Source organism: Canis aureus, chromosome 32 (assembly GCF_053574225.1).
Source record: "Canis aureus isolate CA01 chromosome 32, VMU_Caureus_v.1.0, whole genome shotgun sequence".
In the NCBI taxonomy this organism is placed as follows: domain Eukaryota; kingdom Metazoa; phylum Chordata; class Mammalia; order Carnivora; family Canidae; genus Canis; species Canis aureus.
In genome coordinates, this window is record NC_135642.1 from 37,756,812 (window position 1) to 37,780,029 (window position 23,218).

Here is a 23,218-nt window from a genome sequence, read left to right on the forward strand (position 1 = left end):
TTTTCTTTCGTATCTGTATTGATTAACGCTCAGCCAAAGACTTAGGGGAAATTTTATGTGGATTTTCAGAGCTAGGGAGCTCCTGCCTCCTTCCTTCTCTCCCTTCTTCCCTTCCTCTTTCTCTCCTGTTCCCCTTGCTCTTTTCTGTGCATTTTCCTTTTCTCAGTTTTATGACTGGCAAATCCCGGCTGCCTTGTGACTTCTCAATGCAGTGAGACCAGCACCAGGCAGTAAGCTGGGGTTCACTCCATCTGTTTCTCTCTCTCAACGACTACAGTTCTATGCTGCTTGATCACATGTGTCTGGAAAACATAGTTTTGTATATTTTGTCTATTTTTCTAGTTGTTTAAGGTGAGAAGGTAAATATGATTCTTTTTTCCTCCAACATAACTTTTCTAAAGATTGATTTATTTGTTTTGAGAGAGAGCAAGCATGCAAGCAAGGGGAGGGACAGAGAGAGACTCTCTAGCAGATTCCCTGCTGAGCACAGAGCCTGATGTGGGGGCTCGATCTCATGGCCCAGAGATCATGACCTGAGCTGAAATTAAGTCGGATGCTCAACTGCCTGAGCCACTCAGAAACCCCTCCTACATAAATTTTTAATGTACATCGTCTGCTAGTAGAGAAGAACAGGTGAAGAAGCATAGGTGTTGATTGGGAATGAATGCTCAATAATTGTCCTGCTGAGGTGGCAGGGAAAAGGGTGTAGAGAATGCTTTAAGGTAAAGGTTAAACAACTTAACACGTACGAATTCTTTTCCCATTTGGTCCCTTCTTTTACACTTTTATCAAAAATGAATGTTTGGGGGCACCTGGGTGGCTCAGTGGTTGAGCATGTGCCTTTGGCTCAGGGCATGTTCCAGGGGTCCAGGATAGGGTCCCGTATTGGGCTCCCTGCATGGAGCCTGCTTCTCCCTTTGCCTGTGTCTCTGCCTCTCTGTGTGTGTGTGTCTCTCATGAATAAATAAATGAAATCTTTTTTTTTTTAAATGAACATTTTGGGCAGCCTGGGTGGCTCAGCGGTTTAGCGCCTGCCTTCGGCCCAGGGCGCGATCCTGGAGACCCGGAATCGAGTCCCACGTTGGGCTTCCGGTGCATGGAGCCTGCTTCTCCCTCTGCCTGTGTTTCTGCCTCTCTCTTTCTCTGTGTCTCTCATGAATAAATAAATAAAATCTTTCAAAAATAAAAAAAAAATAAAAATGAATGTTTTGAATGTCCTCCTCCAGCCCCACAGTTTCTCCCTCCCACCCCTAAGGGTTGCTGCTTACATCCTATGCTAAGCCAAGGCTGAATCTGTATGATAGCATGGTTCTCTGGGTTCCATCTTGGTCTTCACAGGACATCTTTATGGAACACTGAGGTTTTATTTTATTTTATTTTATTTTAGATTTTATTTTATTTATTCATGAGAAACACAGAGAGGAGAGAGAGAGGCAGAGACATAGGCAGAGGGAGAAGCAGGTTCCATGCAGGGAGCCTGATGCAGAACTCGATCCCGGGTCTCCAGGATCATACCCTGGGCCGAAGGCAGGCCCTAAACCCCTGAGCCCCCCGGGATGCCCATGAACACTGAGGTTTTATACTGTGTTTTAAAGTAAATTTGTTAGAATCATTGTTTTGTTTTACTTCTGGAATAAGTAATATGAGGAGGAATATCTTTAGATATATTTCTAACTTTAGAGAATTGGTAGTTTTTTTTTTAAATACTTGTTGAGTTCAATGGAATCAGATCTTATTTGGCTGTTTAATTATCCTATGGCTGCCATGAGTGAGTTTAAATTCCTATGATAAATAGTTTCTAAGTTCAAGTAATCAAACACAGTTTTGTGTAAGAAACATTCAAACAGGCATAGTTAATTATAACAAACATTCAGAGCCCTAAAGCACGAGTCAACAGTATTTGACACAGAATTGGTAAACTTTAGAATGTTGCAATAAAGCTCCTTGCCCTTTCTTATAAATAACAATTATAGCAAATATTTATAGAACCTCCACTTTGTTCTAAATGCTTTTATGTATATTAATTCACTAGAAACTCAATTTTATGATGACAAGCTTGGGGGGGAAGTTTAGATTTCATTTAAGTTTCCTGGTTACTGGTATATAAATATTTGCAATTTGCTTCTTCTTAATCTGTATAAACAAAGGGTAACAGTGAACCCGGTGCTTTGCATTTTCAAAGCCACTTGAGTCAACAACTTTATTACCTCAAATTTCTTCCAAGGTTTTTCATTAACTGCAACAGAAGCTCATGACTTCTGATTTCAACTTTAATTATTTACCAAAGTTTGAGTTCAAGAATTTGTGGTTTATTGCTTTTAATTTCTACAGCTTAAGCTTCGAACATTCTGTTTGCGCTTGAATCTTTATTCCATCCCATAATAGCTATCGAAACTTGGGGACATTATCTAACTGCTTTGCTTCGATTTCCTCACGTGAAAAATATGTATGTGACTAGTACCCACCTCATAGGGTTGTCATGGGTATTCAATGAGATCATCTGTGCAGCACACAAAACGGTGGCTGGAGCTTAATAGCTGCTCAGTAAATTTAGCAGCATCAGTAGTAATAGTAGTAATAGCAGTAGCAGCATCTGCCTTTGGCTCAGGGTTCATATTCCAGGGGTCCATGATTCCAGTAGTTAGCAATAATAGTGGCAATAGTAGTAGCAGCAGCAGTTGTAGTATTTTTTTTCTTTTTTTAAAGGGTTTTATTTATTTATTCACGAGAAACACAGAGAGGAAAGAGTCTAGAGAGGCAGAGGGAGAAGCAGGCCCCATGCAGGGAGCCTGACGTGGGACTCGATCCCGGGTCTCCAGGATCAGGCCCTGGGCTGAAGGTGGCACTAAACCACTGAGCCACCCGGGCTGCCCAGCAGTCATAGTATTTAATGACTATATAATGAATGACACAGTTAGTGGTCTGCCGTGCTGCAACTACTGGACATTTTATTTGTTTCTGTTTCTCCACTCTCATATATAAAGCTGCAATTAATCTGTATGTGCACCTAGTTTATTTCCCTCCTTTGGATGATCTACTTCAGAGACTTTTCCAGAAATGGAATGAATGTCTCAAACACTACAGATTTGGAGAGGGTGAAACCCAGCTCATTCTCCAGAGCTCCTCCTCTCCGCCCCACCATGGTGTCACTCTCCCCTCACCCCCTCTTTGGGGGATGGGGACTCTGAGGAAGGCGAAAGAAGGGGGGTCCCTCTCAGGCATGTGTCTCTATGGTACCTCTTGTTCCCTCCCAGCCACCCAGCCCTGCTCAAGTTAAGTGATATGTGAAATAAAAGGTGTTTTCTTCCTAGACCCATTTGCATTTTAACAGTGACTGAGACTTTGAGCCACAGGAAAAGAGGGCTAATGGCAGCACAGGAGACAGTAGAGAGCCAGCTGGGATGGCCTGAACACTTTAGTCTTGGGAGAGGAGAAGGATGAAGCTTGTGGACCCCACGTCCCAGATCAGGCCCCATCATTTCCAGCTGGGATCGATGCGCAGGTGGAAGGTGGCACTTTGCCAGCCTTTTCCTGTCATGGCACACGTGGAAAATGGTAACATTTGTATGCCAAGTCAGGGAAAACGGGGGAAGCTGCTCGAGCACAGAGGTGCCCAGCAGGGAGCTCCAATCACCCCGAGAGCCAAAGGGACCAATGCCTCAGCAAACCGATCCCGTTGCAGGCACTGGGCTGTGGACGCTCACCAGTATCCAGGCCTGTGTCCAGGCAGATCCAGGCCAATCTCTGCCCTGTCCCTCCTGTCCTCTGGCTCCCCTTCTGGGATGCTGTTCTCATCCTGCCATACCATGCTCCAGTCCCCACTACCTGCCACCACTTGCCAGCTGGGCAGTCAAGGCCTTTCACATTGGGCCTCAATGTGTGTCCGGTCGCATCTCCCATCTCCTGTTGCTCCTGTGCAAGGATCCTGTGTTCCAGGCAGGCAGTCCCATCGCGCCCCACAAACACCACGTCGGTTCCAGCCTCTCCTCCTTGGCTCCTCTGCTCCCCCTTCTCAGCATGCCCTCCTTTCACACACCCCACTCCAGCTTTGAATCCTGCCCCTCTCCCAAGACCGACCCCTGTCCCCACCCTCCCAGGAAGCAGGTCCGTCTGCTCCAGCCCTTCCCTGTAGATCAGTAGCATTGGCCATCTGACCGGCTCATTCAACCTTTGACCCTTTAGTCTCGGTCACCTTTTCAGGCGCGCATGGCCTGTGTGCCCAACCAGACTGAACAGACGCCATAAGATGTGAAAGCGTATGAGCTTCAGAGCCCAAAGACTGCTATGCTGCTAGAAGGGGATGCATTTCCCCTCCTAGTCCTGAGGTGGTTTTGGGGTGCAAGTCAGACAGAGGTCACACAGTCACTGCCTACGCCTTGCACAGAGTAGGCTCTGATCTAGCGGTGGGCCATCCTTCCTTTCTAAAGCATTGGTCACTTGGAGGTTGCAAAGAGCACAGTGGGCTCTGAGCACTCTTAGTCTCTCTCCAAGCTCTGGGGTAGGGGGCTGACATCCTGCCGTGTCCCCATTATAGGCGTGAACCCCTCAATGTCACCTTCTCCCACCACCAGGCCCCTTCCTGGAGCTGCATATGTACATGACCTCTGCACTAGGCAAGAATGACATGAAGGCCATTGGCCTGCAGATGGCCCTCGACCTCCTGGCCAAGAAGGAGAAGAAGGACTCCATCACGGGCCTCCAGACACGCACCCAGCCTGGGCGGCCTGACTGGAACAAGGTAAAGGCCTGCTAGGACCAGCAGGGCTGAGAGCCTAAGGCAGCGGCTGGGGCGGTTAGGACCAAGCAGCTCAGGGCCAAGCATGAGACCAGCATCCTGGGTCCAGCCAGGATCACTGGCGCCATCACTATCTCACCTTGTTCCATCATTGGGCTCAGTTTCCCTCTGTTCAGAGAGAAAGTTAGCCAGTTGGACCTCCTAGGTTTCCCCCCGCCCTGATTCCCTATGAACCAAGGTCAGAAGGCCTGAGTAGACGGGGTCTTGGGGAAAGCATCAAGTCTTATCCTTCCCGGTACAAATGGAAAGATTGAAGCCCAAAGGCACAAAAGTTGGTGGTCTTTCTATTTGATTTCTCAGATTGGCTTTTAAATCATTTCTCCCCCTGAATACTTACCAGTCAGGGTGCAGTTTGCATGAGGAGCCAGAAGGTACTGCTTTTCAATCTGATGGCGATAATCATGCCCAGGTGGTGAGGGGACAGGACACCACTGATGCCTGGGCACCAAAGAGGGATTTTAGCAATGGCCTCCTTAAGCAGAATTTGGGGTGGAAATGGGTCTTCACTGGCAAAAAAGCTGGACTTTAGGAAAGAGGCATTTCAATGGAGGCAGGTGACCGACCGGTGGACGACTAGCACGAGGTCTGGGCAGTCGGGGTTCAGCGTGCCCACGGGGCCCTGTGGCCACCCTCCAACACTCCCCACAGGCGTGCTCTAGGAGTGGAGGGCCTGGGTCTTTCTGGTCCAGCCCCTTCCCGGGGTCTGGGTCAGGTCAGGGGTTGAGCACATGGCTCCTTAATGGATGGTGATGTGTTGGACCCTCCGCTCTGAAGCCAAGCCTTGGAGCTCCTGGTGGGGACAGAGGGCCATCACTGCCACCCCTTACGTTGTCAGCTCCAGGTGGGTGTGTCCCCGAGCAGCTCCGCAGCCTCACTGGCCCCCCTCTGCTCTCTCCTGACCCTGTGTGGGCCCCAGGTGTTCCAGAAAGTGGCTGCTGAAAAGAAGGGCAAGGTGCAGGTCTTCTTCTGTGGCTCCCCAGCTCTGGCCAAGGTGCTCAAGGGCCACTGTGAGCAGTTCGGCTTCAAGTTCTTCCAAGAGAACTTCTAGCCTCATCTCCCCCGGTTCTCCCAAGCCCACGCTGCTGGCCAACTTGATCCCGTCGCCCCAGTGCCCCACAGAGGCCAGCCTCAGGAGCCACCTGGCCCTGCTCCACACACACAGCAGGAGCACCCAGGCCAGGTGCACCTCCTTCAGGACCCTGGGGAAAGGCCGGTGGCCTGGGCCCTGTGCTGCTGTGCACTCTGGGGTTGCTGAGAAACTGAGGGGGGGTGCTTCCCAGGCCACTGCTCCTCCGAAAGTCCTCCGAGGGAGCCTTCCCCTACAACAGTGGTCCCCCACCTGCCAAATCATTCGGGATTTTTATCCCAACATTTTATTTTCTTTTCCATGCATCCACGTATCTTGTCTTTCCGATGCATTTCCAAGCCCGCTTTGCCCATCTGAGGAGCGTCCTTTACGTGCACACTCCTGGGTCCCGCTTGCAGCAATTCTGATTGTGAAGTTCTGGAGGTGAACCCCGGAAAATGTATTTTATTCAAAACCCATCCTCTTAGGAGGAGATGAGCAGCAGATTTCCCACCTCTCTCTCTCTGTCACCGTCTCCCTATCTGTGTCCCTTCCCACCCCGCATCGCTCCCCCTGCCTCTCTCTGCCTCTCCCCTGCCTGCGTGTGTCCCCTGGTGTCCCTTCCCAGCTCCACGTGTTGGTTTCTCCCTTGTCCCCATGCCCTGAGTCATCAGAGGAACAGATAGGAGACAGTCTGTGGCTGCGTCCACCCGAGGGGGACACAGGAGAGCCAGGACACAGGACACAGGAGAGCCGTGCGCCTGGAAACTTCGTTGCTTGAAGCTCAGCTGAGCCACAGGGCTGTGGTGCAGCCCTGGAAACCTCTCCGCGACTGACTCTTCATCTGAGAAATGGCACTGGTGACATCACCTGGTCACAGTTGTCATGAGAGCAAAATGGGACGTCGGTGCTCAGGACATACATCTTCCATCCCCGCATGGCTGTCCGTGTCTCTGCACCTTGTCCCTAGGCAGCCTTTGTCCCATCTGTCACTGTGTGCTGGAGTACCTGGCAGGGAGCGCGAAAGCCCAAGTTCTCCTGTGAGACACTGTGTGGAGGGCAGGGGTGGGAGGGGGGCTGGCCTTGCTGCTTGGATTTGAGCTGGGGGGTCCCGCCTGCCCCACACCGTGAGCCCCTGGGAACCCCCAAGGTCCTGGGTGGCCTCCACTCTGCAGCCTGTCCTGCTAGTTAGTTCTTTCTCTTGTGTGGGAGCCTAAACCACTCCACCCCAAACCCGCTTTGGGGAGGGGGAAGGGGGCTTCGAATGCTGCACTTTCCCATAGAATCACAGATTGTGCCTTTCTTTTGTGTGGATTGGAAGGCCCAGAAGGGGAACAGGTAAAGGAATTGGGTGAGGAGGACACCCCTTATATAGATCTGGGCATCCAAAGGGGGAGCTGGGACCCAGATGAGGGGGCGGTGTGCAGAGGGTGAGCGGAGAGGGCCGAGGGAGGCATCCTGTGGGAAAGTTGTCTTCACAGAGCAGCAGCGAGAGGAGGGGATGGTGGCGGAAGGAGTGGAAGGACACCCTGGGGGAGAGGGCACAGTGCTCCTTGAGGACAGAGGCAGTGGGAGAAAGGACATGGGGTACAAGAAGCAGGAGGAGCAGGAGCACGTACGAGAGGAGGAGGGGCCCAGCTGGCAGCCCCACAGGGAAGCACTGGGTGCAGAGGCGGGGAGGAGGGGACCCAGGCCCCCCTGAGCCCCTCCTTGCTGGGAGCCTGCACACCTGGGAGACCTGGTGCCAGGCACCTTCCACCCGGGCCAGGTGCAGTTTCCAGCAAGCCCGGGGTGGGCGCACAACTCACACGGAGGAGTCGGAGGAGTCATGTTATCAGGCTGAGGTCACACGGTCTTGGAACCCATTGCCCTGCTGGGTTGGTTCTTTCCCCTTCATCAGACCTGCGAAGGCTTGGGGGCAAACTGTCACCACCTGTAGCGCAGAAGTCAACAGGGTGTCCTGACTCAGGGCTGGGGCATGTGCTGGGAATGTACCAAAGTCATTTGGAAAGTTGGCAGAGCAGAGTCTGTTTAGCATAGGACTTCCCTCTGTGTCTGTCTGTCTGTCTGTCTGTGTTCATCTGGAATTTTATATCACACAGAGGGTGAGAGGAGGGGGAGGAACTGGGACATAGATCTAAAATCCACCCAGGGGCCACACGTTTGACATCTGGCCACCTTAGTCCTGAGGCTTTCTCTCCAGACATACTGCAGGTACCCACTGGAGGGCGCTGCAGAACCAGAGATCTTGGAGGTTTTGTCTGCGGGGAAGGAGCCGGGTCCCTGAGTGGCAGTGAATCCAAGGCAGGCCCGAGGACACTGTGCCCCACCCCGAAGCTCCGGCTCCAGGAGCACCTCCGCCCCAGACCTGGGCAGATGTGTGAAGTCAAGAAGGTTCATGTTCCAGATCAGAGTTCCTGGAGCTGCCAGCCCCTAGCACCAGCACACAAACGCGCACACAGACCCTGTCCCTACCACCCCCCCCACACACACACACACACATACCCCTCCCTCCCTGGGCTTCCCACTTTTCCATCTGTAAGTAAGGACAGGATAGGCCTGCTGGGGGACAGTGTGCAGGTCCAGGCTCCGCCCTGGGGCTCGGCCATCTACCTCTCTTCGTAGGTGGCAGGATCGAATATGTGGTCTGTCCATCTGGATGTTGCCTGGATGTGCAGATGGGGGCCGTCCTGCCATCAACCAGAAAGAAATGCATCCGCATGTCTGGCTGACCTTCCTCCGTAGGCATATGGGCATCTAAGAGGGTTCAGGCAATCACACACACACACACAGGGAACAGAGGGAACACAAGCCAACTACAGGTAAGGGGTGGGTTATGTGGCCGTGAGCTCCCCACGGTCAGGCCTGGGCCCCAGCATCTAGCACAGAGGGAGGGGCGGGAGCAAAGGGCTTATTTAACTGGAATTATCCTTGGGAAGGAAGGGTCCTCTGCATAGAACTGTCATTTGGAATCTGGGATGCCAAAGTGCAAACTCTGAGCCCACTGAACCAACGGCCTCGCCGGGCTCCACGAGGCTGCTGTGCCCCGTGGTCAGCTCCCACAGAGCCAGCAGGGGCTGGCGAAGCGATTAGACAGGCCCACCCGGATGAACCAGAGGCACAAGTGCAGTCTATTACACTGAGAGCCAACGGGCATGGACGGGAGGGGAGGTGACACGGGTCATATTGACAGGTGTCAGCAGTCTTGCAGACAGAGTCAAGATGAGGGAGGGATCAGAGATACCAGCCAAGGGCAGCCCTGGTGGCTCAGCGGTTTGGTGCCGCCTTCGGCCCAGGGCATGATCCTGGAGTCCCGGGATCGAGTCCCACGTCGAGCTCCCTGCATGGAGCCTGCTTCTCCCTCTGCCTATGTCTCTGCCTCTCTCTCTGTGTGTCTCTCATGAATAAATAAAAAAATCTTAAAAAAAAAAAAAAAAAAGAGAGAGAGAGAGATACCAGCCAAGACTGGCCCTGGGCAAACATCTTGGAGGTGACCAGGGGGCCTTTGCCCTCCGAAGACCGAGCACTGGGTCCCACATTTGCCTGTGTCCCAGTCAGCTGTGTGACCTTGGGTATGCCCCGTGACCTCTCTGAGCAGTTGCTTCCTCATTTATAAAATGAACAGATTAAGGATGAGTATTTTAAAATGCTAGTATATGCATATTCCTTTCTTAAAAGATATGCAAAAAATAGATGTTTTTCATCTGTTTGCTTTGGGAGTGGGAATGGAGGGACAAGAAGGAAAGGATTTTGTTTGGGGGTTGTTTTTATTTTTATTTTTTTTTTTTACGTTTTATCTTCTAATCCTCCATAAAGTCTGAAGTTTTTATGATAGCTGTAGGTTTTATAGTTTTGTTTTTTTTTTAAAAAAAGAATGCTGAGTACAAGAAAAAAGAAACAACTTCACGTAACCCAAAAGAAACTGCTTATGTGTATGGAGCAGGGGATAAATCGGTAGAAATGCGTTGGGAGACAGGAGACACACCAAACATCCACAGTGGTCAATGGTGGAGGGGGTAAAGGAGGACCTTCACGCTTTCCTCTTTCCTATTTTATGTATTCACGTATTATACACGTAACATTTCACATTACAGTATAGAAATTTTACACCACGCTCTTCAGGAATTGCTTGTTTGCTTTTTAAACTATGCCCTTAGGTTCAGGCCTAATATCGTTTCTTTTTCAAGAATAAACAAAATGGAGAGGTTGTCTGAAGTGTCATCAAGATCCTGAATGGGGATCCCTGGGTGGCTCAGCGGTTTGGCACCTGCCTTCAGCCCAGGGCGTGCTCCTGGGATCCCGGGATCGAGTCCCACGTCGGGCTCCCTGCATGGAGCCTGCTTCTCCCTCTGCTGTGTCTCTGCCTCTCTCTGTGTGTGTGTCTCTCATGAATGAATAAATAAAATCTTTAAAAAAAAAAAAAAGATCCTGAATAATGAGTGGCTCCCAGATGAAAGTGTGTGGGACGGGGCTGGGCAGTGGGATCGGCCCCTCCAGCTGGGGGCGCTCTGGGACTTCTTCTGCAAAGGGATGTTGGGACAAGCCAGGATTCAGTGTGCCAACCTGTGGGCCCCAGGGGGCTGCGGAGTAAAACACAGGGCCCCTTCCAGGCCTGAGGCTGGTCCGCAAAGGAGACTGCAGAGGCCTCGGGCACTCGGGAGAAGCTGCCTGCTGGGGCGGGGGGGGGGGGGGGGGGGGGGTGGTGGTTGGGTCCAGCGACAGCACAGCCGCTGGGGGCGCGGGTGGGGGACACTGTTCCTGCTAAACAAGCACTCATAGTAACCAGCCTTCCCGACAGATTGATGCCTCTTTTTATGATCTGTCTTTACAATATGATGACTCTCTCCTTTTAAAAATAAGATTCATTCAGACAAGACATTTATTTTATGGGGAAAGCCATCCCGGGGGGGGGGGAAAAATCCTCAAGCTGAATGGCAGAGATGGCTGGAAAGAGACTTCACTCTCCAGGCAGCTTCCAGCCTCCCAACCTTGGCCACGTGGCAGTGGCCCCAAAAGGGCTCCCCTATCCTGCCCACGGACCATCTTGGGCAATGGGGCCACCTTGAATCATCTCCACTGTGTGGAGTGTAGCCTGGTGGAGAAAGCAAAATAAAGAAAAATAGGTAGTGAGTTTCTGTGTGGCAGGGGAGAAAAGGGCACATTTTTTGTGTAAAAAAAAAAAAAAGTTCAAGATGTGGTAGGATAGGAGTTTACATATACAGATTAAGCTTGTCTTTAAATGCCCCTGAGAGCCGTCAAGAGAAATGGATTATTTGTCTCCGTGTCCCTGTGATTGGAATAGCGCCACCACCTAGCAGGCGCTCGGCTGTGTGTCGTCAATATTTCTCTCACCGCGGTCCCTGTTTCTGCTGGTGGCACCAGGAGGTAGCATCGACTCTTCTGTCTCCCCCACTCTCGGGCCCCAGCCGGTCACCAGGCCCCGTCACATGACATTCCCCGTGTTTCTCACATCCATTCCCTCTCCCCTTGGCCCTGCCCAGGTTCAGTCTTTCAATCGCCTTTTGCCTGGACCCTGGCAGCAGCCTCCTGGCTGGTCTCCCTGCCTCCAGCCTCTCCCAGCCATCCCCCCCCCACAAACACTGTTGCGGATATAATCACACAACTTCCTGTTGTGTAACTGTCCCTTTGCAGTCATCCGAGCCCTGAGACTGGCACACGGGCCTCCCCGATAAGCTAAGGACTCAGTTAAGATCTGCAACCACCACGTTATTACCGGCCCTTCCTGACCTCTTGAGTCTTACCCTTGCCATCTCCCTCTCCAGGTAACAGAGCTCCCCCCAGAGCACCTTCAAAGCCTTGGCCTCTGCAGCGCCTGTCGTGCGGAGCACCCTTTCCCATCTTCAGATCGAGGTTTCAGAACATTTCATCACCTTGATGAAATCCTTGATGACCAACTTGTCACGGAATAAACAGCCTCCTTCGTATGATGGCACAGGACCTGCCTCCACTAGGGATCTTCCGCAGGTACTTACCTACTAGCCTGGGAGTCCCTTGAGGATAGGAACAGAGTCTGTCTGTCTTTCTGGCCCATGGCATGTAACAGGCGGTCAGTGAAGTCGTTGGTAAGCTAACGGGACCCCCATCTCTCCTTCCTTTCCTTATCCTCTTTGCTGCTCCCCCTCGAGGGTGGGAAAACCCTAACATCCCTGCAGGCAGACAGGACCTTTCAGGTGAGTTAAGCAGGCAGCTGCCTTCAAGGCGGGACTTTAGGGCTCCTGGAAAGGCTCCTGCCTCCCTCACCTCCCCTGCCTCCCACACTGGCTTCTCTCCCATGAGCGCAGGTCAGGTGTAATAGAGACATCCCAGTGACAGGGGTGCTTATGGACTCCAGCCCTCTCTGTGAGACGTGGAGGTGGGGCTTGTGGTCCCTTGCACCTGAGACACCTCCTCCTCCTCTTCCTCTTTCTTCCTGTAACTCAAAAGAGATGAATGACTTAGAAAGAGCAAATGAATCAGAAATAGGGAGAGAAAAAAAAGAGTAATTTTGCCAAGTTATTATTCAAAGGAGCTCTCCGGGACTCAGAGCGAGAGCAGCCCCATCCATCACTCCGCAGAGCTGCGCGGCCGGTGGGGGAAGTGGCCGGGCTGTCCGTAGATGGCTCTGCGTGAGGGAGCAGGTGCATGAGTGGGCAGCCAGGCCGGGAGCCCGCGGCCCTTTGCCAGCCATCACAGGGGGAGGGAGGCCAGAGGGACACCGAATGGGGTCAGCCAGCCCGAAGGCCCGGGACAAAGTCCATTGACCTGCTTTTTCTCGGCAGGCCAGAGCCCTGCAGGCTGTGCTCTGGGCTGGGGCCAACTGGGGGGCGGGGAGCACCCCTCGGGCCAGAGAGGAGAGAGAGGTGGTGGGGCAAGCCTCCGGCCTGGAGCCTGCTCCCCTCAGCTGCTCCCTCTAGGCCTTTGCTACCCTGGGGGGTGCCAGGGAGTGGAGGGGCAGCCCCTACCTCCTCCCACCAGAAGGAGAGCCTAAGCCACCCTCAACCCTGCACCCCAAGGCTGAGCCCAGTGAACGCTCCTTGAGCGGGCGAATGAATGAATGAATGAATGAGAAAATTATGACAGCACATTGCTTCCTTCTCTTTGTGATTCTTATTCCTTTGCCATAATCTTTACACAAAAGTTATCCCTTGCTTATTAAATTATAATTATAATCTTGACTTGGGGGCAAAACCTAAATCAGATTTCGCTCTATGTGACAGCGCTGCACCAGGGGGCCTTGAGCGATCCGCGGGGATGAGCAGAGGGCAGGAGGGAGGCGCAGAGCCTCTTGAAGGGCAGGAAGGCCTCGGTCCATTTCCCGGGTCCCACCATGCCATCACCTGGGAGGCTGTGGCCCCCCCGGGGTTCCACATTAGGGCGCATTTCCGTGCCCTGAAGGAGACAAGTCTGTGGAATCCCTACCATTCTGGGCACTGGAGTTCTACAGTGGACGGGAGGGTCGAGGTGTCTGCCCTCGGTTCCCTCATCTGTGAAATGGGGACGAAATCATCCCGGTGCCTATTAGATAGGACCACGGTTAGGATTAAATGAGTTAATGTGTGGGAGGTGCTTAAAACAGTGCTGGGCATGTAGTACATTCCAATAAATGGTTATTTCTGTCCTCGTCGGTTTGGACTGCTGAAACAAAATAGCACAGACTGGGTGGCTTATACACAACACAATTTATTTCTCGCACTTCTGGAGGCTGGGGGTTCAGGAACGATCAGGGTGCCGGAGTGGTGGGGTTCTGGCGAGGACCCTCCCAGTTGCCCCACTGCCATCAGGAGACACCTGTTGTCCCTTGTCTTTAGATCCTTGATGACCAACCATATTTGGAAGCCTCCTAAGAACCCCCCTCCCATCCCAGGGAGGACCACCCTGCTCCCGGGGGTCAGCAAACACCACCACGCCGCCCCGCCTGCGGGCCCTCACACCCCGGCAAGCCCTGGCCAGGCCGCGTGGATCCTGCGGCAGCCGACGGCGCCCCTCCCTGTGTCCTGTCCCCAACCCACCAAGCCTGGGCTGCAGGAGGCAGAAGGAGATCAAATCATAGCTCCTCCAGCTCATTAGCGCTGCCTTGTGAATTCCGGGAATAATGTATGTTCTTTTCTCCCCTGATTGCTTCTGAAATCTCCTGCCTGTTTATCAAATCTGAGCCACACTTCCAAGCCTCTGCTCTTGGGCTCTGCACTCCCCTTCTCCAAAGGGGAAAACAGCAAAATTTTCCTGGGGGTTTCGATTCAGGGTTGAGGATAGGAAGGCCAGTTTCAAATAACCTGGCCCCATGGCCCCAAAGGGTGCAGGGAGATGGGGTGGGGCTTTCCGGGGTCGGAGAGTCTCAAAAAGAACCTGGTCCCCCAGGGATGCTGGGTGACTCAGTGGTTGAGCATCTGCCTTTGGCTCAGAGCTTGAGCCCAGGGTCCTGGGATCGAGTCCCACATCGGGCTCCCCGCATGGAGCCTGCTTCTCCCTCTGCTTGTGTCTCTGCCTCTCTCTCCGTGTCTCTCATGAATAAATAAAATCTAAAAAAATAAAAAGAACCTGGTCCCTCACTCAGGCTGGACGGAGGCTAATCTCCCAGGGAGTGGAGCTGCTGCTCGTGCCCTACTTCCCCAATAAAACCCTATGGAATCAGCTGAGGCTTACTAGTCCAGTTTTTCAAAATCATTCATTCATTCACTCATTCATTCACTTCACATGCATTTGCTGGATGCCTGCCTTGTGCCAGGAATAGTGCCAGGCGATAAGAACAGGGAGCGTGGTGCATACAAGGAAGCAGATGTCCCAGAGAGCCTCATAAGGTGCTGTGATGGCCGAAGGAGGAGGGAACCAAGGTCGGGGTAGCGTGAGATGCCCCCTGGCCTTGGTCTTGAACATGGAGTAGGAAACAGGGGCGGACATTCGTGGGTACAAGTCGGAGCATGTGTGCAGGCTCAGCGCCATGACTGGCTCTGGGGTGGATAGGGGGAGACAGAAGGGTCAAGGTGGGGCAAGTCTGGGGCGGGTAGCAGGGGAGGAGTGCAGGGTGGAGCTGAGCCCTGAGAAGCCACTCCAAGATTTAAAGCAAGGGCATGCATGACAGGGTCATGAAAGATCAGTGTCCACGTTTATAAATGAAATGGAGGCTGGAGAGCAAATGCAGGGAGACCCAAGGGGGAAAGAGGACCAGGACCCAGGCAGAGGCGGGGGTTGGATTGGGGAGCAGTGAAGAGGCGATGAAGGGGTGAGGGGTGAGGGCAAAGCCTTCCCCACACCAATACCATCCAAGCCGAGACACACAACCCACTCAAACCAGCCCTAGTGAAAGGAAGGTTGGAGGTTAGGATGGAACCACCCCAGGAGAGGATGGACTCAAGTCAGGACTGAGGATGCCCTTCCCTTCTCAAGGCCCTGAGGTGGCCTCAGGTCCCTCTGCTCCCTGCTGGCTTCCTCTGCTTGCAGGACCCAGCATCCAGCCCCAACTGGTATCAAGACCCCTTCGCAGAAGGCCTGGAGGGCTCAGGGATTGAGTCTACCCTCGGGTCAGGGGGTGACCCGGGGATGGGATCAAGTCCTGCATGGGGTTCCCCGCAGGGACCCTGCTTCTCCCTCTGCCTGTGTCTCTGCCTCTTTCTCTGTCTCATGAATAAATAAATAAAATCCTAAAAAAAAAAAAAAATGACCCCTCACTGAGGGGCCATAGTCTCTGTGTCCCTTACTTCAGATTCTCCAGAGATAGTATCTGAGTGCCTGGGCTCGCCTCCGTGCCCCCAGGTGGGGCCTGGCTGTCTCAGGTGGGGGCCCTTGTCTGGCCATCAGCCATGGTTGGGGTGGGGAGGGGCCTGGACGTCCCAAGACTCCCCCTACAGCAGCTGTGAGCAGGACGTGTTCTCCAGGAGAGGTGTGGACAGGAGGCGGTGAGGGTGCCTCGTGCAGTGATCGCCTCTACGCGTACCTCGATGCCCTGTGCCCTCAGATCCCACCAAAGCCTCTCATTCTCTGGCAGAGGCTAGTGAGTGCGTGTGTGTGTGTGTGTGTGTGTGCACACGCGTGTGATCTCCAGCTGGTCTCAACGTTCCCTGAGGCTCCTGGAACCTTTCATCCCTCTCATATGTCCCTACAGAGCACTTGGAAAAGAGCTTAGTAACAGCAGCAAACAAAGAAAGCCTTTTTGCTTGATCTTGGATTGTATCTAAGACCATTTTTAAACTGTTTCTCCCTACTTGAGATCCGCAATAGTACATTTGCCCATCGAGTGTTTCCCTGTGTGGTGTCCGCCAACCCCACCCATCAACAGTGAGGGCACAAGACAACCTGACCCCAACGTTCTTCCCCCTTTTCCTTTGCAAATAGAACCTGACTTTGTTTTGGACAACCCCAGGTGATAAATAATGACCAGATTAGCTGGTCATGCAAATTCTGATGTAGGCACACACCGCCACCAGGTCCCCCCCACCCCCACCCCCACCCCAGGTTGATGGTAAGTGAGAATCTGCTGGGGGTTCCTCCAGGAAAGCTTTTGTTCTTTTGCCACCTCTGAGTCCTGCTTCCTGACTTGACTGAGTGGGATTCCTGGACACCCTGAGCCGTCCGTTGACCATGAGGCGGAAGCCAATCCATGGGGTGATGAGAAGAGAAAGGCCCTGCCCTCGCCTGTGCTGCTTCTTGCTCCAGGACAGGAAGTCCGCGTGTCTCTGCTCTCACCCCACAGCCCCTAGAACAGTGCCTGGCGGGGGGGCAGCTCTCGGTAGTTCTCTGTGGATCCAAGGAATGACTGTCTTGACCACGTAGGGCAACGTTCGTTGGGTGATGTGTTTCTTACAACTGAACAGATCCCTAACCAGTTCACACTCCATGCCTATAGAAATCCATAATGGTCTAGGCTAAAATTATAAATGGAGTAAGGTGAGTGGACTCACCATTTCAGGTGCCTACCTAAAATTTGAAAAGAGGGCAGCCCAGATGGCTCAGTGGTTTAGCGCCGCCTTCGGCCCAGGGCGTGATCCTGGAGACCCGGGATTGAGTCCCACGTCGGGCTCCCTGCATGGAGCCTGCTCCTCCCTCTACCTGTGTCTCTGTGTGTGTGTGTGTGTCTTTCATGAATAAATAAAATCTTTTTAAAAATAAATAAATAAATAAATAAAATTTGAAAAGAGATGCTGCGAGAAGCCACTGGGTCCCCTGACCCTCTCAGCCTTTCTGTGCTTAGAACAGGGCCACACGCCCCTCACCCTACAACTTACACCTGCACCCCTCCTTGCTCCTCAAGGGAAGGGCAGGACCACTCATTGTCTTCTGAACTAATGATTTTGGGTGCTAGCCATCGCCTTCTGGTCCCGACTCCAGGAGCTGAGGAGGCACGTGTGACCCCGATCTTCCCAGGTAGGAGAGGTCAAAACCCCACCAAATATGGGAGGAGGGAGAGGACTGGAGGGGAGGCTTTATCTTTTCCTGCCATGGCTCCAGCCTCCAATTAGCCCTGAAGTGAGCCATTAACCTACTAATTACCAACCAATTAGCTCCAGTGGCTGGTGCTTCCACAGCTAAGTCTTCCTCCTCCTCCTCAGCTACAGGAGGGGCCCCAGCAGCCTCACTTCTCACCCCCCACAAACTGTCCTGGGGGGGAACTGCGCATCCCCTGAGCCTCCCCCCGTGGGTGCTGAACATGGACAACTCAGCAGTGAAGGGATGTGGCCATTCACAAGTTATATTTTTATCAAATGAGATGGAGAAAGGAAATCTCATGAAATAACCAGCTTTTCTGCAGGCCTAGAACCTAACTTGGCAAGATCTCCATTAGCCTCCCTAGTTTTATATCCAGCTAGTACCAGACTTCAAGTTTCTCAGCTCCAGCTCCACGTGCTCCTAATGGTCTTGCCATGCTGCTGTACGTCTTACCCATGGTTCTCTGAAATGTCACCTAATGTCATCTGCTCTTCTCTTCAAAATCCAGCTCAAAACTCCTTTTCCCTAGGAAGTATTCCTGCTTCGCCTTTCCAACCTCATCATCAATAGTCTGTGCCTCATGCTTCTAAGCACGCACTTGAGCGTGGATTAATAAATGTCTCAAATCTTCATGCTTGCCCGCGTGCAACCTCCTTGCCCAATCTAAGCTCCCAAGGGTAGTGCCTGCAAATCTCTCATAATGAGCATCCGTGGTTTGGTGCACAGTGAGGACTTGAAAATCCTGCTATTTCAATGATCTATTGCTGTGTAATATACACAATTTAATGGCTCAAGACAACCATTTTGATTGTCTCTTGAGATGGGAGGGTGATTGCATCCACCGGACAAATCTTCCATTGCACATGGTATGGGTGGGGGCTGTAGCCACGGGAGAGCTGGACCAGGCAGGAGGGCCAGGAGAGGTCATGCCCATGGCTGGTGCCTTACAGGTGTGGCTGGAAGGCTGGGTTCAGGGGGACATGGAGACAGTTGCATTTCCCTCTCTCCACCCTCCCCATATATTCTTAGGGTTTCTCCTTTTCCATGTATTCTCTTGATACGGTCTCTCCAGCACAAAGAGACCAAATTTCTTACATATTGGCTCAAGGTCCCCCAAAGCACAAAATTGTTAGTTTCCAGGGATACTCAAGGCCCAGAACTGTCTCAGTGTCCACCACATTGTATTGGTTAAAGCAACCCACAGACCGGCCCAGATGGGACACCAAAGGAGGGCCAATCCCTAGAGCGGGACTGTAGGGACAACTGGTTGACCAGAGGACATCTTTGATACCCACCACCCCCTGAATGCCTACTAGCATTTTATAGAGGCTGGGATCTCCTTTTCTAAGGTGCTGAGATTTCTTCTAAGACTCATCCACCCCACACACAGTGTTTCCATCAAGACACACACACACACACACATGCACCCTGAAACCCTGCCACCCCAACCGGTAAAAATAATCAAATCCCTAAGATGGTGAAGCACATTACATGAGTTATGAAGGAGAGATTAAACACCAGCCTTTTTTAGCTGCCTATTTATAAGGTGTCTTAAATATATTATCTCGTTCGATCCTGATTGCCGTCCCCATTTCAGAGAGGAAGAAACAGGCCAAGCAGCCTGCTCACAGTGGTGAGCTGGGTCTGCTAACCTCCAGACGCTGCCATCATACCAAAAGGAATGATTAGACAATGAGGTAATGTTTCTAGTCTGGACAAATGAGGCCCCGAAAGGAGAAATTGCCCAAGGATCCTGATGCCTACCCCCTTACCCTGTAGAAGAGAACAGATGCCAAAGAAAGCACGGGCCTGGCACAGAGCAGGTGTCAGTGAATGCGGGTCCTTACCTCTCCTCCCCAGACCTGATTTCTTCCTCAGTTCACCATCACTGGCCCCAGGAGCGCAACACATGCTGCACGACGGGCATGACCGTGGCCTTGACCGACCCGTCTGATGGGGCGGAAAGCTGGAGGGCGAGCTGGAAGGGCCCTGTGCCCTCCACCTCATCCTCCCCCGCTCACGTTACCCAGCAGTCATTTGCACTCTGAGCAAACCGTTCCTGGAAAGCGGAGGAGAGCGACAGATTGATGCACTGACCGTGTAGGGCCAAGTGATTTATTTTTAATGTGACTAAACACGACACACACCTGCCTGTGGAAATGTAATCGCATTGAATCATTGGGGACTCAGGTGGCCATTTGGGCCAGGACAAGACAGAGAGGGAACAGGAGAGAGAAGAGAGGGGACACGACATAGGCGGGGAGGGAAGAGGGTGAGAGGAAGTCTGGGCCAGCTCCCCCCAAAAATTATGATTTTGACAGTGTCAGTGAAGCACCTCCGAGTGGGCCAAGTGCCCCCACTTAGCTTCACCGGTACCGGAAATCTCAGTTAGATCTGCATGTGGTCTAGGCAAGCACAGTCTGTCGCCCACCAAAGTGTGCATGTGACGGGAGCAGTGCATAAAGCGACACCAATCAATTTTACTTTAGTGAGAGAGAATTTAGAAGATCGTTTATAAAAGCAGGTGTTTTGGTTTTTTCCTGGGATGATGGGTATTAAAGTCTATGGGAGTCATTGGAGAGGAAAGGGGGTGGCGGTGGTTCTGGAGACTTTCTTTTATGGCTTTTCTTAATTATCACAGCTGCCTGGACTGAGGCTCTGCGGTGCCCAGGTGCTGTGGGCGCAATCCAATCCACATGCAACTTCATTCAGTACTTGCACTGGGCCTGGCAGTTGTTCCCACTCTCCAGGTGAGGGATCTGCAGCCCAGCCTGGCCTGTTGTCCCTCTCAGCCCTCCAAAGGTAAGCTCCAGACACAGCAGCTTCTCACGGATTGCCAGTGGCACACAGCAGGCACACAGCAAGGACGTGTCAACAGAGTCAAGTGGCAGAGATGGGACATGAATGCAGGGAACCACACTCCATCCCTCTCTTATACGAAGGTCTAAGCTGGTAGGAAGTCCTGGGAAGAGGGGTGGCTCTGTGAGGTGATCCAGGGACAGGTTCTTTCCACGTATCACCCCATGATCTCCCCGGGGGAGGAAGGAAGTAGGCCAACAGCTTCCTTTAAGGGCATGACCCAGTTTGACATGATGCCTCTCATTGGCCAATACTTAGTGAACTGTCCCCACATAGCAGCAAGGGATGCTGGGAAATACAGTCCCGAGCTAAGCCAGCTCAAATGGAGGAGGTCTGGGGCTAAGGGGAGAAAGACAGATGATGGATATTAGGAGGTGGCTAACAGTTTCTGGAACAAACAGGAATTATCAAAATTAAAAGTGCATATACCACTTGATCCAGTAATCCCAGTCCTAGAAATCTGTTCTTGGGATACACTCATATAAATCCACAAAGATTATGTATAGGGGCTGTACTGATGGTTTTAAAATATGTTCACAAATCCTGTGCACTCCTCCCTTCAAAAGTGCTAGACTTAGTGACTCATTTCTGATGAAGAGACTGTGGCCCAAGTGACAACTGTGTGACTTGTGAGCTTAGGTTGCAAGAGGCATTCGGTGCTCCCACCTTGTTCCCTGTTATATAATTCTCTCTGGGGGAAGCAGCCACCATGTTGTAAGAACACTCAACCTTGGGGAGAAACTGAGGCTCGCCACCACCAGCCAACAGCCATCTGGCCCACCGCCCCCCTGCAAGTGACTGTACCCTCCAGCCCTAGTCAAAACCCAGTGACCAAAAAAAAAGAAAAACAACAACAGTGACTGCAACCTCCTGAAAAATGCTGAGCCAGAAGCCACCCAGCCGAGCAGCTTTCAGATTCCTGGCCAGCAAAAACTTGTGAGTGATAATAAATATTTATTATAGGTTTAAGCCACCGAGTTTTGGGGTAATGTGCTAGGCAGCAATAGATAACTAGTATAATAGTCGTCACTTCCTTGTTTGTGATAGCAAAATAAAAATTAGAAACACCAGAAATGTCCATAGTGAGAGGTTGAAAAACCATTAGGACTCCGCAGATTGGAACGTGCAGCTGTTAGGATGAGATAGGGCTCCAAGTAGACCGGTGTGTTCTGTGATCGACAGCTCCCCTGGACACATTATACGAAAATGGCAATTTGCACAACACTTATGGCATGGCCCCAGTTCTATAAAAATACCCCCAAAGGGATCCCTGGGTGGCGCAGTGGTTTGGCGCCTGCCTTTGGCCCAGGGCGTGATCCTGAAGATTCAGGATCGAATCCCACGTCGGGCTCCCGGTGCATGGAGCCTGCTTCTCCCTCTGCCTGTGTCTCTGCCTCTCTCTCTCACTGTGTGCCTATCATAAGTAAATAAAAATTAAAAAAAAAAATACCCCCAAAAAGAGTATGTACACACAAGCATATACGCAATGGAGCCGTATTTGTGTATGTTCAGACGTGTGTATTCACATGTGTGTAAATGCAGGAGCTTCCCTGAGGGAAGGCGATGGAATGGTGCAGACCAAACTCTGGCTGGGGTTCCAGCTGGGAGGAGGGAAAGGGAGTTGAGGGGTGGGGAGCAGCGGGGGTGGAGTTGATGCAATATGACATTGAGATTTTGCTGTGTGATCTCAATCGTGTACGGTTTCAACATCTTCCATGAAAATGTGTTTACGTACTCCCTGTGTGACGGAACGAGGAAAATCATGACGAGAGAGAGAGGGGCAGGCAGAGGGTATGGAAGGCAGCAGACAAGAGGGAGAAGCATTTCACAGCTCACTGGGTCCTCACTATAGGCATCTGGTCCCCCAAAAAACCATGGAAGCCTCTCCATGACCATGACCTTGGCCTCTCTGTGACCAGGGCCTTGGCCCTGCTGCCAGCAGGGAGGGGTACTCAGGAGGAAGAGGATTCGAACTATCTGACTTGATCCCTCCTTTTCCCTGAACCCTGCACTCCCCTTGTGGGTGAAGGGCTGGGGAGGGTGTCTACGCCCAAGGGGCAGGGTGTGAGAAGAGCGGCTGAGGGACATCAGGGGAGAAGGGACAAGGGGGATGCAATGGGGAGCCTGGAGCAGGGTGGGGTGTGGGGCGTTCTCGCTCCCCGGGGTGCTCTGTTCTGCTTGCCCTGCAGGAGCAGTGGCCACCAAGGAGTCCCCAGGCTCCTGAAGTCCGCGAAGATCCTGCATAAAGGCCCACGGAAGAATCAATCGAGGCCTTGAGACTGGAGGAGGGGGCACAGAGAGGCCCCAGAGTTTGCTCCCCTATGAGGTTGTAGCTGCAGTGGCGGGGCAGACAATCTGCTCTAGCTCTAGGATCTGGCCTCTTGGTCACCACCCTTGTCCCCACCCTGCCGAGGCATCTGCAGGAGAAGGGGACACGGAGAGGGCTCTGGACTGGGGATTGCAGACCTGAGACAAACCCCGTGTTCCCTCTCTGCCTCCTGCCCTGCAGCTGGGTACCCCCCCCCCCAATCCGGGCAGCCTCACTGAATCCACTTCCCTAGACACCAGAGATGAAACAAAAAGAAAGCTAACCTCTTACTTACCACCCGCTCCCCTGCCTAAACCCTCCAATAGCTCCTCTCGGCCTTCAGGAGCTCACAATCAGGGCCCCATAAAGCCCCCTAGAGGCCCTAAACGTTACAAAGCCTCCGGAAGCCACCACCTCCACTCCATCTCTAACTGAAAGCTGAAAGCCATACGCAAAGGACACTTTACAAAGAGCTGATTTTCCCCCATCAAATGATTTCCTGGGCAACCACGTTTAGCCCCTTGCCTTGCAGCGCACCAGCTTGAGCACCAGCTGACCCCGCAGTGGTGCCAGGCCTGCTGGGGTCTCCCCCACCTCTCCCCACCTTGCCTCCCCTCTGGCCCCAGCACCAGTCCCACCAGCCAGGTTCCAGTTCCTCTGAGGCTCAGCTTGCTCCCCCCGCCCCCAGGCCTTTCCAGAGAAGTTCCCAGGGCCTGGCAGGTGCACCGGCCCTCTCCACCTAGCTAACCTGTCCTAGGCCTTCCCAGCG

The 23,218-nt window shown here is 52.5% G+C and overlaps 1 protein-coding gene across 2 annotated transcripts in view; it reads left to right on the top strand.

Annotated features, from left to right (window-relative positions):
* NOX5 (NADPH oxidase 5) overlaps positions 1–10,068 on the top strand; it is a 35,746-nt gene extending 25,678 nt beyond the window's left edge. For both annotated transcript variants that reach the window (XM_077881658.1, XM_077881659.1), the window contains 2 exons: positions 4,572–4,738; positions 5,712–10,068. In XM_077881658.1, coding sequence (XP_077737784.1) covers positions 4,572–4,738; positions 5,712–5,843 — 299 coding nt within the window. In that variant the 3' untranslated portion in view covers positions 5,844–10,068. The remainder of the gene's footprint in view (positions 1–4,571; positions 4,739–5,711) is intronic.
* The last annotated feature ends 13,150 nt before the right edge of the window (positions 10,069–23,218 follow it).